The sequence below is a fragment of the Balaenoptera ricei genome, chromosome X (genome assembly GCF_028023285.1).
Source record: "Balaenoptera ricei isolate mBalRic1 chromosome X, mBalRic1.hap2, whole genome shotgun sequence".
Lineage (NCBI taxonomy): Eukaryota > Metazoa > Chordata > Mammalia > Artiodactyla > Balaenopteridae > Balaenoptera > Balaenoptera ricei.
This window is the reverse complement of record NC_082660.1, coordinates 33,379,842-33,400,376: the sequence shown is the minus strand read 5'-3', so window position 1 is coordinate 33,400,376 and position 20,535 is coordinate 33,379,842. Positions and strand designations below refer to the sequence as shown.

The 20,535-nt window shown below is 37.3% G+C and overlaps 1 protein-coding gene across 1 annotated transcript in view; it reads right to left on the bottom strand.

Annotated features, from left to right (window-relative positions):
• CFAP47 (cilia and flagella associated protein 47) overlaps positions 1-20,535 on the bottom strand; it is a 487,004-nt gene that overhangs the window by 364,099 nt on the left and 102,370 nt on the right. Inside the window, 2 exon segments of the mRNA XM_059910362.1 lie at positions 2,004-2,199; positions 11,252-11,411. Of these exon segments, the coding sequence (XP_059766345.1) occupies positions 2,004-2,199; positions 11,252-11,411 (356 nt within the window).

The following is a 20,535-nucleotide window of genomic DNA, read 5'->3' as shown; positions in this document are numbered from 1 at the left end:
AGTAATCTCTTTGCTCCATAGATCTATACTACCTTTGTCATATATTCGGTATCCATCCATGTGTGGGCCTTTTTTAAGTCTATTCTACTCCTTTGCACATTTTCTCTATCACTGCACCACTATCACATTGATTTATTAGTCTTGATATTTGGGAAGCCAAGCCCTTCTCACCTTATTCTTTTTCTTCAGGGGTGGCTTGGCTACTCTTGACCCTTGATTTTTTCATATAAAATTTAGAATTTTATTTGTCAATCTCTATGAAAAAATTTATTTGAATTTTTATTTCAGTTGCATGAAATATCTAAATTGATTTGTAGAAAACTGTCCTTTTTATAATATTAAGTACCCCAATTCATGAATATGTGTAAATCTTCATTTATTTATGAGTTCTTTGACTTAAATTTTATAATTTTCTCCATACAGTTCCATACAACTCTTCCTATTATCTTTAATTGTTAATGTTTTTATGAATAGTAGTTTTACAGTTGCACGTTCTAAATGTTGTATGCTGAAATGCTATTGAATTTTAAATATTGGACTTATATTTGTCTATCTTGATAAATGATCTTCATAGTTTTAAATATCTACATATACATTCTTTTAATTTCCTATACAGAAATTCGGATTCCGATATACACCAAAGTTTAAGAACCACTGATCTAGAGAAGATTTGCTTGCTTCTGCTGAAAGATAGAAGGACTTACTCACGTGGAACCATTTTAGCTTCTTCCAGATTAATCCAGGAATCAGAGATTAAGTTTTCCTATCTTGAAGTTGTCCCAATTTAAGAACAAGCTTGCATTTGGCATGTTATTACAGTTCACCACTCCTGCTCTGGTTTCAGCTTATAAGAATGTATTCTGGTTTGGCTTGATCTGATACCCTTTAGAGACCTCCCACACTTCTCAGCAGCCCAGCAGTTATATATATATATATATTAATACATACATACATATACACACACACACACACACACACAAACACAAGCTCTATTTGTTTTGTAATGTGAGGGCTCATAATATATCTAGGCCAGTACAGTCCTGGGATTTGAGCTGTTCATAAATTTTTTAAAAAACGAAAACAGATTGCATTCCCTATACTGTGTGCACATGATAAGCAGAATTCTGTGATGGCCACCAAGAGTCCTGTTCCTTAGTGTACAAACTGCAGAGTTCCCACTCCTTGGGTGGCAGGATCTGTAAATATGATGAGACATCACTTTGGTGATTAAGTTATGCTATATGGCAATAGTAAAGGAACTTTCCATAGGTAATGAAGGTCCCTAGTCAATGGAATTTGAGTAAGCAAAGGGAGATAATCAGGGGCAGATCCAATTTAATCAGGTGAGAGAGAAAAGTCAGAGAGATGGTGTACTTCTGGCTTTGAATGAGTTAAATGCCATGTTGTGAGGAGGGGACCACATGTCTAGGACTTGACGGTGGCCTCTAAGAGCTGAGAGTTATCCGAGCCAACAGCCAGCAAAAAAACGATGTCTGAGTCCTACAACTACAAGGATTAGTTCTGCCAACAACCAGAGAGCATGGAGGAGGACTGAGCCTCAGATGAGACTGCTGCTATAGCCCACACCTTGAGCTCTGCCTATTGAGACCTTGAGCAGTGGACACTAAACTAACCTGGACTCCTGACCCAACCATCACCTACCCCCCCAAAGAAACTGGGAGAACAAATTCATGTTTTAAGGCACTAAGTCTGTGGTAATTTGTCACACAGCAAAAGAAAACTAATACACTGAGTTTTTAAGCTTGCTTCTCATACCACAAAAAGAGATATACCAAAAATTTTTACCAGAAAATTGAACGACTAACGGTGAGACAACTAAATGGGCTTTTTGGGGGTATTTTTAATTTAAATGTACAGTTAAATATTTTAGTAGTTCACTCCAACTATAGAAACAAGTCAGACATTGTTCATGACTCATATAACACAGACAGAAAGAAAAAAGCATCTAAAGAAAATGTGGTCAATTCACATTAGGCATCTACCTGAAATAGTTCTGAGGTAAAATGTTGACATCCATCACAGTTGTTACACCCAAAGGAACAGGAGTAAAAAATATGAAAGGAGGATCAAACAATAACTTGGGTAATTTTACCTCTCCGACCAGACATAACATTCGAAAGCAAACTGGATTATCATTTAAATGTATAGGAATATCAGCTGTGTATTTTCTAGGCTGTCCTAATGAAAGAAAAACATTTTTTAAGTATTTTAGATTAGTTCACACACACCAAAAAACATTTACATAATTTAAACCTTACTAAATATTAAGATGTACTATGAAGTTACAGCTCAATGGAGCAGAATAGATTACCCAGAAACTGGATTTATCCTGCCAAGGAACTTAAGACTTGTAATGAGCTGTCATTGAAATAAAAATCTTTTAAAGTGCACTCTGTCTAGAAATAGAGTACGTCTCCTTACAGTAGATTTTCATTATTATGGGAAAATACATATACCTTGGGGAAACAGTACAACAGGACTTCTTTTTTAAACTGTTTTCCATGCCTTAACAGGAGCTGCCCATCCCTTTAGTATATGCAGCATGAAGATGAGGTCAGATAACTGCCATAAAGATCTCAGGGAATACTGAGAAATGGATATGCTGAGAGGAAAGGAATGTGCTTTCTTGCAGATTTTTAGGTTTATGTAAGGCTATCAGGGTCGACTGGCCAACTTCACCTGGTAGGAAAAAACAGGAAATTGCCACATGGCAACTTACAGGAGGAAAGGCAGTTTGTGTAGGAGAAAAAGGCTCAGCACAGAAGCAGCAGGCTGGTCTTGGACAACAGGTGCCATCAGAGCCAGTTGCCAATGCCTTTTAAGACCCAAATCCCCAAACATAAGTCTCACAGGCAGAAAAATGTGATCTCATGAGTATGAATTCAAGGTTATATTTTAGAAATCAAAAACTTACTGAGGGGCTTCCCTGGTGGTGCAGTGGTTGAGAATCTGCCTGTCAATGCAGGGGACACGGGTTCGAGCCCTGGTCTGGGAAGATCCCACATGCCGCGGAGCAATTAGGCCCGTGAGCCACAACTACTGAGCCTGCGCGTCTGGAGCCTGTGCTCCGCAACAAGAGAGGCCGCGACGGTGAGAGGCCCGCGCACCGCGATGAGGAGTGGCCCCCGCTTGCCGCAACTAGAGAAAGCCCTTGCACAGAAACGAAGACCCAACACAGCCAAAAATAAATAAATAAATAAATAAAAAATAAAAATAAAGGATTTCCTTTAAAAAAAAAAAAGTAAAAAAAAACAAAAAAACTTACTGAATTCTGAGTTTTGAATGGATTGCTTTGAGGTTATTCCTGGGTTTTAGAAGTGTTAAAGGTTTCTGGGATAATGGAGAAGGGGGTTCCTTGTGTAACCTAAGACTTACTGGGGATTCAGTAACATGTTTTTAAGCTCAGGTATGCCTTCTCTCTCATCTGAGATATAAGTTATATAAAGGTGTTATAGGCATGTTTAATTTTTTTTTAAGAGTTAGGATGAGATCCTAAGGAAGGAACCTACAGGTTTGACTGCTTGGGCTCAGCCCCATACTGAAGGAAAAGGCAAATGGAAATGTTTATTTCCTTCTAGATGATTCAGTCCATTTCATCTGGATATAAATGTTGATAAGGACATAAAGGAGAAGCTCTGTATAGAAATACAGGTGGTGGCTTTAGCTGGACTAACTTTTATACTATTTCTTTTAGGACCAGACACATTAGACACTAAGAAGAAATACAAAGAAATATATAATGAAACCTACTAATTTTTATAAAGTAAACTTCAGAATGCAGGGAATATTTGATGTTTTCTATCATCTTTTCAGAGTTCTAAACAGAGGTAGTAAAAGATGAAACATTTAAAAAATATAACCACAGTATCCTATGTACTGTCTCTCACATATAAGTCTAAAGTGCATATACAAGGCCAGGCTAAGAGATGTGCTGGACATAGATTTAATGCAATACCGTGCTAACAGAATATTATGGAGAGAGCAAACACACAGCTCAATGAACTCTCTAAAAAGCTTAAAAGCAGTTAAGAGGTTCTTATTCTGCCTTTTCTATTGTTAACATAGCTAGCCGCGGGTATTTTATTAGATTGCCACATGTGTAAAACATAGTAGTGTCCGAGAGATCCTAATGCAAGTGATTTACTGAGGGAGTGCTCTCAGGAGGAACCTGTGGGTAAAGGAGGGAAGCAGAACAGGGCAGGGCAAGAAGCTATGAGAAGCTGTAGTTTTAGAATCGATTCAACCTGATTCCACAGGGAGCTCTGGGATGTCGGACAGAGCAGGGGGAGGGGGTGGGAGGGAGCGCGTTGGGTCACCTGAGGTAGCAGTGGTGGTTAGACTTAATCTCCTTGCTATCTCTTCATGAGGTATCTTCCTCCAGCCAAGGGCAATCCCCTGGAGAAAGGGACAAACATAACCTGCCAGGAGCCAACACCCACAACTGAGAGAGGGATCGAAAAGCCCAGTAATGGGAATCTGGATAGGCCCAAATAGCATATACAAGAGCCTGTAATCCTAACATTGCTTCATAAGTAAGAATAATTAGGAAGAAACACAGGTAAGTTACTATAACACCCTTTTAAATAGAAAAATAGTCTGGAAATGACATTTGGTATGCTTTAGTTATAGTATATAAACTATAAAGGTACTTAAGCAGATGCTTTTAATGAGAGACAAATAGTAGTATAGACTTCCTCAAAGAGAGAAAAAAAAAAAAAAGTGCATAGATGTTTTTTCAAGCACCTTCCTGCTGTTCCTTTGCTCCTGTGTGCTTAAAAATGCTAGATGCCATACCTTCACTTCCTAAAGCTCATTATCTGAAAAATTCTATGTTTTAATGTAGCACGGATTCTCATGTTGAGAATCTTCTAAGATATGCGCATACTGGGTGTCAGGCTCAGGAAACATTGAGGGTATTTACATGAGAACTAAGAACAATCTTATCCAAGGGGAGTGAGAGTCTAGCCACACAAATTAGATTCAAGACCAGTGGTTCAGATTCAGAAGGGATTGATGATTTGCCTACATACCAGTGTGGATAACAGATACTATCACAGGCCTGCCTCTATCCCTGTGGCAGTCCAAGGAAGAGCAATAAAGGGGGAGTGAAAACTAAAACCCACCTCACTCAAACTCTTGAAAGACCTGACAGTATAAAGGAGCCCTGCTTGGTTAGCAGTATAACAGGGTCTACCCAAAGTGGAGATAAAATATATTTGCCCTACTTTAAGTGATACTGATGGCAAAGGTTCCATCTACAAGGCAAAGGAAATAGGAGACATAGAAGCCCTGACCATGGTTTGAAATAAAAGGCTTATACCACAGTCAGATTACAAGAAGAGAAAATGGCAGAACAAAAGTGTAATCAATCACCAATGCCTGCTAGAATAAAACGGCAGATGCTACAGGATAGCACAAAGAACAAGGACAAGATCTCACTAGGTGTGATTAAAAGAAATCTTAAGTCAATTAGAGACCCACATCTCTCAAGAGGCTGGGAAAAGTAAACAAGTTGCTTTCTGTGCTGCTTATTACGTTGTCCTTCCAAAGCCCTGTGACCTGTGGGTGAGAAGTTATGTTAATAAGATTATTGGAATCATGGTTTGCACATAAGTGGGGGGGGTGTAAAAAAGTTAGACAATGGATCAGATTTAGGACAAGGGGATTCGGTGTGGGGCCAGGAGTGGATAGAAAAACAGACTTTGAGTCAAAAATCAAAATGCTACCATTGTAACTTGTCCAAAAGGAAACTAATTTGTCCTAACAGTTTTCTGATTTAAAAAAAAAAAAAGACTGGAGGAATTTTTTAGTTGTTTGAAATGTACAGATGCAGAGAGATACCTTTTATCCCCACATTTTAAAAAATTTATTGTGATAAGAACACTTAATATGAGATCTACCATTTTAACAGATTTTAAGGGTACATTACAGTATTTTTATATGTAGACACAATGTTGTACAGCAGATCTCTAGAACTTATTCGTCTTGCATAACTGAAACTTTATGCCCACTGATTAGCAACTCTCCATTTCCCCCTTCCCTAGACCCTGAAAAGCACCATTCTATTCCTTGTTTCTATTAGTTTGACTATTTTAGTATCTCACATAAGTAGAATCATGCAGTATTTGTCTTTCTGTGACTGGCTTATTTCACTTAGTATAGTGTTCTCAAGATTCAAACATGTCACACATTACAGGATTTCCTTCTTTTTTTTTTTTTTGGCTGTGCCCTGCAGCATGTGGGATCTTAGTTCCCCGAACAGGGATCCAACCCACAACCTCTGCAGTGGAAGCGCAGAGTCTTAACCACTGGACAGCCAGGGAAGTCCCCTTTTTTAAGGATGAATAATATTCCATTGTAAGTATATACCATATCTTCTTTGTCCGTTCATCCATCAATGACATGCCCCAACATGTGCACAGAATCCCTCAGCAAAGTATGGGCAACTTATTGATTTAAAGCATTTAAGGAAATCACTGTTTAATGATTAGATGAGCACTAAATTGAGAGTTCAGTGGACACATAAGAAAAAGAATACAAATCTTACAGAATTAGTTCTGTAATGTCATTAAACAAACAAACAGTAACAATAATAACAACAAACCAAAAATTGCAACAACAACTACTGAGTGAAGGTGAAGTTCTCATTTCCATGGTAGCCATATTACATTACTTATAATGCCCCATTTTCAAAAATAAAATTTTGAGACACACAAAACACCAACAGTGAATGATCTATACACAGGAAAAAAGACTGTCAGTAGGAGCTGTCCCTGAGAAAGTTCAAACATTGCACATAGACACACACATTTATATATAAATATATATTATACATAAATTGTGGAGTTGAAATGTACAATAACTGAAATGAAAAATTCATTCAACATGGTTTCACCAGTAGATCTAAACTGACTAAAGAAAGAATCAGCCAACATGAAAAAAATGTCAGTTGAGTTCCTCCAGTGTGAGGAACAGAAGAAAACAGAATGAAGAAAACTGAACAGAGCCTCAAAGATTTACAGGACAACATCAAGTGAACCAATATACATAAAACGAGAATCCCAGAGATAGAGAAAGAAAGGGCAGAAAGACTATTTGAAGAAATAATGGCCAAAAACGTACAAAATTTGATGAAAACCATTAATTGAAACATGTAAGAATTTCAATGAACTCCATGTAAGATAAATTCAAAGAGATATACTCTCAGACACATTTGTCAAATGGCCAAAAACCAAAGGAAAGAGAGTCTTCAAAGCAGAAAAAGTGACTCATTATATATATGGGATCTTCAATAATGTGAACAGCTGACTTATCAAAAACCATGAAGGCCAGAATGCAGTAGGAAGACATATTTAAAGTACTGAAAGAAAAAGACTATCAACCAAGAATTCTATATCCAACAAAATTATCCTTCAGAAATGAGGAAGAAATTAGGACATTCCCAGATAAACAAAAACTGACAGACTTCATCACCAGCAGACCTTTTCTAGAAGAAATACTAAAGGGAGCCCTTGAAACTGAAATAAAAGGACACTAGACAGTAAATTGAATCACAGAAAGAAATAAAGAGGTAAAGGTAAATATATGAGTAAATATAAATGATAATATAAAAGTAGTTTTGTTTTTATTTTCCTTGACTATCTGATTTTTTTTTAAATGCATACTTATTTCACTTAGCATAATGTCCTCCAAGTCCATCCATGGTGCTGCAAATGGCAAAATTTCTTTTCTTTTTATGGCTGAGTAGTATTCCATTGTATATATATACCACGTCTTTATCCATTCATCTGTTGATGAACATTTAGGGTGCTTCCATATCTTGGCAATTGTAAATAATGCTGCTACAAACATTTGGGTGCATGTATCTTTTCAAATTAGTGTTTTTGTTTTTTTCGCATTTATACCCAGGAGTAAAACTGCTGGGTAATATGGCAGTTCTGTTTTTAGTATTTTGAGAAACCTCCATACTGTTTTCCACAGTGGCTGCAGCAACATGGATGTACTTCAAGGGCATTATGCTAAGTTAAATAAGTCAGACAGAGAAAGACAAATACTGCATGATATCATTCATATGTGGAATCTGAAAAAAAATACAACGAAGTAAAAGCAGACTCACAGATATAGAGACGAACTAAGGGTTACCAGTGGTGGGGGGGGGGGGGAGGGGCAATATAGGAGTAGGGGATTAGAAAGTACAAACTATTAGGTATAAAATAAGCCACAAGGATATATTGTACAGTATGGGGAATATAGCCAATATTTTATAATAACTATAAATGGTGTATACCTTTAAAAATTGTGAATCACTATATTATATGCCTGTAACTTATATAATATCGTACAACTAAACGTCAATAAAAGGAAAAAAAACCTTAAAACTACACAGAAAAAAAGTATAAGAAAGTAGTATAAAACTGTGTTGATGGGATTATATTGTGCAAAGATGTAATTTGCATGACAATAATAGTACAAAGGAAGGGGATGCTATATTGGAGCAAAGTTTTTGCATACTGTTGAAATGAACTTGGTATTATTCTCAATTACATTTTAAAAAGTAAGATGTTACTAGTATTTTTCAGGGAAATCACTAAGAAAATACCTCAGAATTTTATTATGAAAGAAACAACAAGGGAAGTTAAATGTTAAACTAAAAGACATACAGAAAATGAATAGCAAAAAGACAGGTGTAGGGCTTCCCTGGTGGCGCAGTGGTTGAGAGTCTGCCTGCCAATGCAGGGGACACGGGTTCGAGCCCTGGTCTGGGAAGATCCCACATGCCGCGGAGCGGCTGGGCCCATGTGCCACAATTACTGAGCCTGCGCGTCTGGAGCCTGTGCTCCGCTGCAAGAGAGGCCGCGATAGTGAGAGGCCCGTGCACCGTGATGAAGGGTGGCCCCCACTTGCCACAACTAGAGAAAGCCCTCGGACAGAAACGAGGACCCAACACAGCCATTAATAAAATAAATAAAATAAACACAGAATAATCATTTAAAAAAAAAAAAAAAGACAGGTGTAAATCTTTCCTTAACTTCATTAGTAATTAATCAGTAAATATAAAATAATTCAGTACAGCAATGAAAAGGCTGAGATAAGTAAAATAAACTTTAAAAAATAATCCAAATTCATGTCATCTACAGGAGACACCTTTAGATTCAAAAACACAATTCAGTTGAAAGTAAAAGGATGAAGAAAGGATATACACGCAAATAATAACTAAAAGAGAGCAGTGGTGGCTATGATAAATTTAGAAAAAATAAATATTAAGAAGAAAATTGCTACTATAGATAAATAAGGACATTATATGTACTGATAAGAGGATAAACCATCAAGAAGATATAACAATTTTAAGCATATATGCACTTAACAGTGCACAAAGTACATGAGGAAAACCTGGTAGAACTGAAAGGACAAATAAATAATTAAATAATAACCCTATAAAGCTTCAATACTCCACTCTCGATTGTGGGTAAGTCAAGTAGGTAGAAGATCACTAAAGAAATAAACGACTTTGACAACATTATAAATGAACTAGACCTAACACACATCTATGGAACATTCCACCCAACAAGAGCAAAATACATACACTTCTCAAGTGCATGTGGAACATTCTCCTGGGTAGACCATACTTTAGAGTGTAAGGTAAGCCTCAGTATATTAAAAATGACTGAAACTATACAAAGTATGTTCTGCAACAACAATGGAATAAAAATATAAATCAATAATAAAGTAAAATTTGGGAAATTCTCAAATACGTGAAAATTAAACAACACACTCCCAAAAAACTAATTCTTAAGAAATGGCAAAGTAAATTTTTAAATATAATTTTAAATTGAAAGGAAAACAAAACATACCAAAATTTATGGGATGCACCTAAAGCAGTACTCAGAGTGAAATTTATAGCTATAAATGCCTCTATCTAAAAGATATTTCAAATCAGTACCTAACATCTTGCACCATAAGAGACAAGGAAAAAAAAAAAACAAATTACAGCCAAACAAAGTAGAATAGAGAAAATAATAAATATTAGAACAGAAATTAACTGAATTAAAGTATAGGAAAAAATTAAGAAAATCAAAAGTTGTTCTTTGAAAACATTATCAAATTTTAAAAACCATTAGCAAGAATGACCAAGAGAAAAAAAAAAAAGAGAGAAGATTCAAATTACAACAGTCATGAATTAAAAAAAGGGAAAATAAACACTAACTTTACAGAAATTTAATAAAAGGATTATAAAGAAACACAATGTACAGCTGTATACAAACAAATTAGATAACCTAGAAGAAATGTGCAAATTTCTAGAAAGACACAAATTACTTAAACTGACTCAAGAAGAAATATAAAATCTGAATAGACTTATAGAAAGGGATCGAAGTAGGAGTCAAAAGACTTCTCACATAGAACAGCCAAAGCCCAAACAACTTCATTGGTGAAATGTACTAAACATTTCATGAAGAATTAATACCAATCTTCACAAAAACAGAAATGGAAGGAATACTTCACAAGCCATTCTCTAAGACCAGGTTAAGAGAAATAAACAACTCTGTTTATGGTCAATTGAATTTCAACAAGGTACCGAGATAATTTAGTGGGGAAAAGATATTCTTGTTCTTTATATAATGATGCATATAGAATGACACCTTAGTTACTGTAAAAGCATGTTATTCTTTGAAGGGAAAAACTCAATTATATGCATTTTCTAGAAACTGGAAAAAATAATCTACAGTTCATTTAGAAAAGTAAATGTATAAGAATTGCCAAAAATTTTTGAAATATATGTTTAATGAAAGAAAATTCGCCATACCAATTATTAAAAGGTACAGAAAACTTTTTGTAATTAGAAAAAAAAAAAAACAGAAAAGTGGAAATATAGATAAATAGACATCCTGGCCAGCTTCCCCCAAAGCAAGCAATCCAAGAGGAGAAGTCAGATGTTGCGGCGTCTTTTCTGATCTTAGAAGTCACACACCATCCATCCATAATATCCCATGGGTCATATATTAGCCCTATTTGATGTGGAAGGGGACTACATAACACCATGAATACCAGGAGATAAGGATCATTGGGTGTCATTTATAATGACGGTTACCAGAAAATTTTAGTAAGAAATTTCTTAAATCTGTTTTAAGAACATATAATAAATAATCTAAACTTTTATATACTTGATAAAATAAAATATGTGAAGGATAAACTGATATAGAAACAACAACAAATAAAGGAAAAAACTACTTACTTGGACAGAAATTTATAGAAACATTACACTCTTCAATTGGTCGCAGAGTCCCACTGAGTACGCTAAATTTGAATATGCCATCTTCGAAAAGTATACCAGTATTACTAATATCCAAATTCCACTCTACATCTTTTTTTGAAGTAATATGTAAAACAAGATCCTGTTCACACATAAAAAATAAAAGAAGAGATTTATAAAGATTATAATATGCAATATAAAATTTAGTTTGTATTGCTGTAGCAAATTGATAGTCCTAGGCACAAAGTCAAGCAATTAAAAGTGGTAATCATAGATAAAATGTTTTAAAAGTGATGTTAGGCAAACAAAGGGGTATGCAAATATGTTCACAGCCTGTTAACAACTATGAAAAGTACTCAAGGGAGCTATGCTAGTTAGCAAGGACGCAGAGTAACAAGAACCTTCATTCATGATGGTGAGAATGCAAATTGGTACAGTCACTTTAGAAGACAGTTTGACAGCTTCTTATAATGTTAAACATATGTCTACCAAGTGACGCAGTAATCCTACTCTTAGGTATTTTCTTAAGTAAATTGAAAATTTATGTTCACACAAAAATCTGCATGTGAATATTTATAATAGCTTTGTTCATAATCACCAACCAATGGAAGTAGAAACAAACAAGATTTTCATCGACAAATGAATGTATAAACAAACTGTGGTACATCCATACAGTGGGATAAAATTCAGTGACAAAATAAGGAAAATATTAATTCATGCAAAAACATAAGTGAATATTAAATATATTTTGTTAAGTAAAAGATGTCAGACCCAAATTTCTACATATGGTATAATTAAATTACCTGTCATTCTGGAAATGCACAATTTTGTGGGTGGAAAAAAAAAAATCAATTGCTGCCAAGTGTCAGTGTAAGGAGAAGTAGGTGATTGCTAAGGGGTTATACAGAGAATTTTTAGTGTAATGAAACTGTTCTGTATGGCACTGAAGTAGTAAATAAATTATTCTATACATTTTTAAAAACTCATACAACTGTATACTGCATAGAGTGAACTTAAAGGTATGTAAATTAAAAACAATCAACCAAGATGCTGGGGATCCCAGCATGGATTGTAGACTGTGACAATCTACAGTACTGTGGGTGGTAAGGAGTGTCCTAAGTAATTCTGGAAAACTGTGTTTTGACTGGAAACTATAAAGCTAAAGACAAAAAGATACTCTTTATAAACACTGTACCCTAGTTGGAAAATATGTTAATAATTCTAAAAGGGTACAGGTTAAAAATTCTGAAACTTCTTTACTAAGTCTACCAGGGTTAAAAAATAACTAAATACATTACAAATAAGGGAGTCAGATTTCTCACTGTCAGACAAATGAGTTAAAAATGAACAAGGGAGAAAGACTGAAATGAACCTTGTGGTGCGGGATTAGAGTCAGAGTTATCAGTCTGAATTCATGTTTAGATAGAAAGAGAGGAAAAGACAGATATAAATAGATGATAGGTAGATAGACAGATAGATAATTACCAATATATGTGTATTCATGGATTACTACACATACAAATAGTTCCTGGCTCTATTTGCCAAAAGGGCCTAGAACACGTGACACCACAGTAGCAGCTAGCACACCTAGTGTACAGATCTTGGTTTCTAAAAACCATTCTCCTGTAAAAGATAATGAGGTTTCTTTGAAAAAATGTTGACTCAAGAGCTGGAACAACTAAAATAAAAGTGACCCTGGGAGGGAGATCGTCAAGATGGCAGAGGAATAAGATGGGGAGTTCACCATCCTCCCCACAAATACATCAAAAATACATCTACATGTGCAACACCTCCTACAGAACACATACTGAATGCGGGCAGAAGACCTCAGACCTCCCAAAAGGCAAGAAACTCCCCACGTACCTGGGTAGGGCAAAAGAAAAAGGAAAAAACAGAGACAAAACAATAGGGATGGGACCTGCACCAGTGGGAGGGAGCTGTGAAGGAGGAAAAGTTTCCACACACTAGGAAGCCCCTTCGCGGGCGGAGACTGAAGGGGGGGGGTTCGGGGGGTGGTGGGGGGAAGCTTCAGCGCCACGGAGGAGAGCGCAGCAAGAGGGGTGCAGAGGGCAAAGTGGAGAGATTCCCGCACAGAGGATCGGTGCCAACCACCACTCACCAGCCTGAGAGGCTTGTCTGCTCACCTGCTGGGACGGGTGGGGGCTGGGAGCTGAGGCTCGGGCTTCGGAGGTCGGATCCCAGGGAGAGGACTGGGGTTGTCTGTGTGAACAGAGCCTGAAGGGGCTAGTGCGCCACAGCTAGCCAGGAGGGAGTCCGGGAAAAAGTCTGGACCTGCCTAAGAGGCAAGAGACCATTGTTTTGGGGTGTGCAAAGAGAGGGGATTCAGAGCACGGCATAAACGAGCTCCAGAGATGGGCGTGAGCCACAGCTAACAGCGCAGACATCAGAGGCGGGCATGAGACGCTAAGGCTGCTGCTGCCGCCACCAAGAAGCCTGTGTGCAAGCACAGGTCACTCTCCACACCTCCCCTCCCGGGAGCCTGTGCAGCCTGCCACTGCCAGGGTCCCGTGATCCAGGGAGAGCTTCCCCGGGAGAACACACGGTGCACCTCAGGCTGGTCCAATGTCATGCTGGCCTCTGCTGCCGCACGCACGCCCCGCATTTCATACCCCTCACGTGACCAGGTCTGAGCAAGCCAGGGCCCCCTAATCAACCGCTGCTTTAACCCCTCCTGTCTGGGTGGGGAACAGAAGACAGAGAGCGACCTACACGCAGAGGCAGGTCCAAATCCAAAGCTGAACCCCAGGAGCTGTGCGAACAAAGAAGAGAAAGGGAAATCTCTCCCAGCAGCCTCAAGAGCAGCAGATTAAATCTCCACAATCAACTTGATGTACCCTGCATCTGTGGAATACCTGAATAGACAACGAATCATCCCAAATTGAGGAGGTGGACTTTGGGAGCAACGATATATATATACATTTTCCCCTTTTTCTCTTTTTGTGAGCATGTATGTGTGTGCTTCATTGTGTGATTTTTGTCTGTATAGCGTTGCTTTTACCATTTGTGCTAGGGTTCTATCTGTCTGGTTTTTCTGTTTGTTTTGTTTAGTTTTAGTATAGTTTTTAGCACTTGTTATCATTGGTGGATTTGGTTTTTGGTTGGGTTACTCTCTTCATTTCTATTTTTTTATTTTTCTTTTTTTTCCTTTTTAGTAATTTTTAAAAATTTTTTATTTTAATAACTATATTTTATTTTTTTCTGTATTTCCTTTTTTCTCCCTTTTCTTCTGAGCCATGTGGCTGACAGGGTCTTGGTGCTCCAGCTGGCTGTCAGGTCTGTGCCTCTCAGGTGGGAGAGCTGAGTTCAGGACAATGGTCCACCAGAGACACCCTGGCTCCATTTAATATCAAACGGCGAAATCTGTCCCAGAGACCTCCATCTCAACGATAAGACCCAACTCCACTCAACGACCAGAAAGCTACAGTGCTGGACACCCTATGCCAAGCAACTAGCAAGACAAGAACACAACCCCACCCATTAGCAGAGAGGCTGCCTAAAATCACAATAAGGTCAAAGGCACACACAAACACACCACCGCACGCAGTCCTGCCCACCAGAAAGACAAGATCCAGCCTCATCCACCAAAACACAGGCAGCAGTCCCCTCCACCAGGAAGCCTACAAAACCCACTGAACCAACCTTACCCACTGGGGGCACACACCAAAAAGAATGGGAACTACGAACCTGCAGCCTGAGAAAAGGAGACCACAAACACAAGAAGTTAAGCAAAATGAGAAGACAGAGAAAAACACAGCAGCTGAAGGAGAAAGGTAAAAACCCACCAGACCAAACAAATGAAGAGGAAATAGGTAGTCTACCTGAAAAAGAATTCAGAGTAATGATAGTAAAGATGATGCAAAATCTTGGAAACAGAATGGAGAAAACACAAGAAACATTTAACAAGACCTAAAAGAACTAAAGAACAAACAAACAATGATGAACAACACAATAAATGAAACTAAAAATTCTCTATAAGGAATCAATAACAGAATAACTGAGGGAGAGGAACAGATAAGTGACCTGGAAGATAAAATAGTGGAAATAACTACTGCAGAGCAGAATAAAGAAAAAAAAATGAAAAGAATTGAGGACAGTCTCAGAGACCTGTGGGACAACATTAAACGCATCAATATTCAAATTATAGGGGTCCCAGAAGAAGAAGAGAAAAAGAAAGGGTCTGAGAAAATATTTGAAGAGACTGTTATTGAAAACTTCCCTAATATGGGAAAGAAAATAGTCAATCAAGTCCAGCAAGTGCAGAGAGTCCCATACAGGGTAAATCCAAGGAGAAACACTCCAAGACACATATTAATCAAACTATCAAAAATTAAATACAAAGAAAAAATATTAAAAGCAGCAAGGGAAAAACAACAAATAACATACAAGGGAATCCCCATAAAGTTAACAGCTGATCTTTCAGCAGAAACTCTGCAAGCCAGAAGGGAGTGGCAGGACATATTTAAAGTGACGGAAGGGAAAAACCTACAACCAAGATTACTCTACTCAGGAAGGATCTCATTCAGATTCAACAGAGAAATTAAAACCTTTACAGACAAGCAAAAGCTAAGAGAATTCAGCAGCACCAAACCAGCTATACAACAAATGCTAAAGGAACTTCTCTAGGCACGAAACACAGAGAAGGAAAACACCTACAATAACAAACCCAAAACAATTAAGAAAATGGTAACTGGAACATACATATCGATAATTACCTTAAATGTAAGTGGATTAAATGCTCCAACCAAAAGACATAGACTGGTTGAATGCATACAAAAACAAGACCCGTATATATGCTGTCTACAAGAGACCCACTTCAGACCTAGGGACACACAGAGATTGAAAGTGAGGGGATGGAAAAAGATACTCCATGCAAATGGAAATCAAAAGAAAGCTGGAGTAGCAATTCTGACAAAATAGACTTTAAAATAAAGACTATTACAAGAGACAAAGACGGACACTTCATAATGATCAAAGGATCAATCCAGGAAGAAGATATAAAAATTGTAAATATTTATGCACCCAATGTAGGAGCACCTCAAAACATAAGGCAAATGCTAACAGCCATACAAGGGGAAATCAACAGTAACACAGTCAAAGTAGGGGACTTTAACACCCCACTTTCACCAATGGACAGATCATCCAAAATGAAAATAAATAAGAAAACACAAGCTTTACATCATACATTAAACAAGAAGGACTTAATTGATATTTATAGGACATTCCATCCAAAAACAACTGAATACAGTTTCTTCTCAAGTGCTCATGGAACATTCTCCAGGAGAGATCATATCCTGGGTCACAAATCAAGCCCTGGTAAATTTAGCAAAATCGAAATCGTATCAAGTATGTCTTCCGACCACAACGCTGTGAGACTAGATATCAGTTACAGGAAAAAATCTGTAAAAAATACAAACATATGGAGGCTAAACAATACACTACTTAATAACCAAGAGATCACTGAGGAAATCAAAAAATACCTAGAAACAAATGACAATGAAAACACGATGACCCAAAAACTATGGGATGCAGCAAAAGCAGTTCTAAGACAGAAATTTATAGCAATACAATCCTACCTCAAGAAACAAGAAAAATCTCAAATAAACAACCTAACCTTACATCTAAAGCAATTAGAGAAAGAACAAAAAAACCCCAATGTTAGCAGAGGAAAGAAATAATAAAGATCAGATCAGAAGTAAATGAAAATGAAAGAAACAAGAGCAAAGATCAATAAAACTAAAAGCTGGTTCTTTGATAAACAGAATTGATAAACCATTAGCTAGACTCATCAAGAAAAATAGGGAGAAGACTCAAATCAATAGAATTGGAAATGAAAAAGGAGAAGTAACAACTGACACTGCAGAAATACAAAGGATCATGAGAGATTACTACAAGCAACTCTATGCCAATAAAATGGACAACCTGGAAGAAATGGACACATTCTTAGAAAAGCACAACCTTCCAAGACTGAGCCAGGAAGAAACAGAAAATATAAACAGACCAAACACAAGCACTGAAATTGAGACTGTGATTAAAAATCTTCCAACAAACAAAAGCCCAGGACCAGATGGCTTCACAGGCAAATTCTATCAAACATCTAGAAAAGAGCTAACACCTATCCTTCTCAAACACTTCCAAAATATAGCAGAGGGAGGAACACTCCCAAACGCATTCTACGAGGGCACCTTCACCCTGATGCCAAAACCAAAGATGTCACAAAGAAAGAAAACTACAGGCCAATATCACTGATGAACATAGATGAAAAAATCCTCTACAAAATACTAGCAAACAGAATCCAACAACACATTAAAAGGATCATACACCATGATCAAGTGGGGTGTAGCCCAGGAATGCAAGGATTCTTCAGTATACACAAATCAATCAAGGTGATAAACCATATTAACAAACTGAAGGAGAAAAACCTTATGATAATCTCGGTAGATGCAGAAAAAGCTTTCAACAAAATTCAACACCCATTTATGATAAAAACCTTCCAGAAAGTAGGCACAGAGGGAACGTACCTCAACATAATACAGGACATATATGACAAACCCACAGCCAGCATCATTCTCAGTGGTGAAAAACTGAAACCAGTTCCACTAAGATCAGGAACAAGACAAAGTTGTCCACTCTCACCACTATTAGTCAACACAGTTTTGCAAATTTTAGCCACAGCAATCAGAGAAGAAAAAGAAATAAAAGGAATCCAAATCAGAAAAGAAGAAATAAAGCTGTCACTGTTTGCAGATGACATGATACTATACACAGAGAATCCTAAAGATGCTACCAGAAAAGTACTAGAGCTAATCAATGAATTTGGTAAAGTAGCAGGATACAAAATTAATGCACAGCAATCTCCTGCATTCCTACACACTAATGATGAAAAATCTGAAAGAGAAACTAAGAAACACTCCCATTTACCGCTGCAACAAAAAGAACAAAGTACCTAGGAATAAACCTACCTAAGGAGACAAAAGACCTGTACGCAGAAAATTAAAAGACACTGACGAAAGAATTTAAAGATGATACAAACAGATGGAGAGATATACCCTGTTCTTGGATTGGAAGAATCAACATTGTGAAAATGACTATACTAACAAAGCAATCTGCAGATTCAATGCAATCCCTAACAAACTACGAATGGCATTTTTCACAGAACAAGAACAAAAAATTTCACAATTTGTATGGAAACACAAAAGACCCTGAATAGCCAAAGTAATCTTGAGAAAGAAAAAGGGAGCTGGAGGAACCATGCTCCCGGACTTCAGACTATACTACAAAGCTACAGCAATCAAGAGAGTATGGTACTGGCACAAAAACAGAAATATAGATCAATGGATCAGGATAGAAAGCACAGAGATAAACCCACGCACATATGGTCACCTTATCTTTGATAAAGGAGGCAAGAATATACAATGGAGAAAAGACAGCCTCTTCAATAAGTGATGCTGGGAAAACTGGACAGCTACATGTAAAAGAATGAAATTAGAACACTCCCTAACACCATACACAAAAATAAACTCAAAATGGATTAAAGACCTAAATGTAAGGCCAGACACTATCAAACTCTTAGAGAAAATCATAGGCAAAACACTCTATAACATACATCACAGCAAGATCCTTTTTGATCCACCTCCTAGAGAAATGGAAATAAAAACAAAAATAAACAAATGGGACCTAATGAAACTTAAAAGCTTTTGCACTGCAAAGGAAACCATAAACAAGACAAAAAGACAACCCTCAGAATGGGGAAAAATATTTGCAAATGAAGCAACTGACAAAGGATTAATCTCCAAGATTTACAAGCAGCTCATGCAGCTCAATATCAAAAAAACAAACAACCCAATCCAAAAATGGGCAGAAGATCTAATAGACGTTTCTCCAAAGAAGATATACAGATTGGCAACAAACACATGAAGGAATGCTCAACATCACTAATCATTAAAGAAATGCAAATTGAAACTACAATGAGGTATCACCTCACATCAGTCAGAATGGCCATCATCAAAAAATCTACAAACAATAAATGCTGGAGAGGGTGTGGAGAAAAGGGAAGCTTCCTACACTGTTGGTGGGGATGTAAACTGATACAGCCACTATGGAGAACAGTATGCACGTTCCTTAAAAAACTAAAAATAAAACTACCACGTGACCCAGCAGTCCCATTACTAGGCATATATCCTGAGAAAACCATAATTCAAAGAGTCATGTACCACAATGTTCATTGCAGCTGTATTTACAATAGCCAGGACATGGAAGCAACCTACGTGTCCATCGACAGATGAATGGATAAAGAAGATGTGGCACATATATACAATGGAATATTACTCAGCCATAAAAAGAAAGGAAATTGAGTAATTTGTAGTGAGGTGGATGGACCTAGAGTCTGTCATACAGAGTGAAGTAAGTCAGAAAGAGAAAAACAAATACTGTATGCTAACACATATATATGGAATCTAAGAAAAAAAAAAAAAAGATTCTGTAGAACCTAGGGGCAGGACAGGAATAAAGACGCAGACGTAGACAATGGACTTGAGGACACGGGGAGGGTGAAGTGTAAGCTGGGACGAAGTGAGAGAGTGGCATGGACATATATACACTACCAAATGTAAAATAGATAGCTAGTGGGAGGCAGCCGCATAGCACAGGGAGATCAACTCGGTGCTTTGTGACCACCTAGAGGGTTGGGATAGGGAGGGTGGGAGGGAGACGCAAGAGGGAGGCGATATGGGGATGTATGTATATGTATAGCTGATTCACTTTGTGATACAGCAGAAACTAACACACCATTGTAAAGCAATTATACTCCAATAAAGGTGTTAAAAAAAAAAAAAAAAAGTGACCCTGGACCATTTTGTAGCAAAGGAAGTAAGAGAATGCTTTAAAATCATAAAGAAGGGAGTATATCAAAGGGCCAATCTAAAAGAGGTCCTAATGGCCAAAGCTGGAACAGTTTTAGCAACAAAATAAAAAAGGTAACATTGGATTAAAGCTAAAAGTATGGAATAAATGTATGTGAGTTCACACAGATATATTAAGTAACTAACTAACTAACTAAATAAATAAATGGAGAGAGGAAATAACCTTTCTAACAGAAAAATTCCGAATAATATATGTAAATATCCCCTCCAGAAGGTGGAGCTTGACCCTACCCCTTGAGTCTGGGCTGAAATCGATGACTCACTGCCAAAGCATAGAGTGTGGAAAGGGAAAAATAGTTTCTCCAACTTTACAGTGGAGAAACCTGG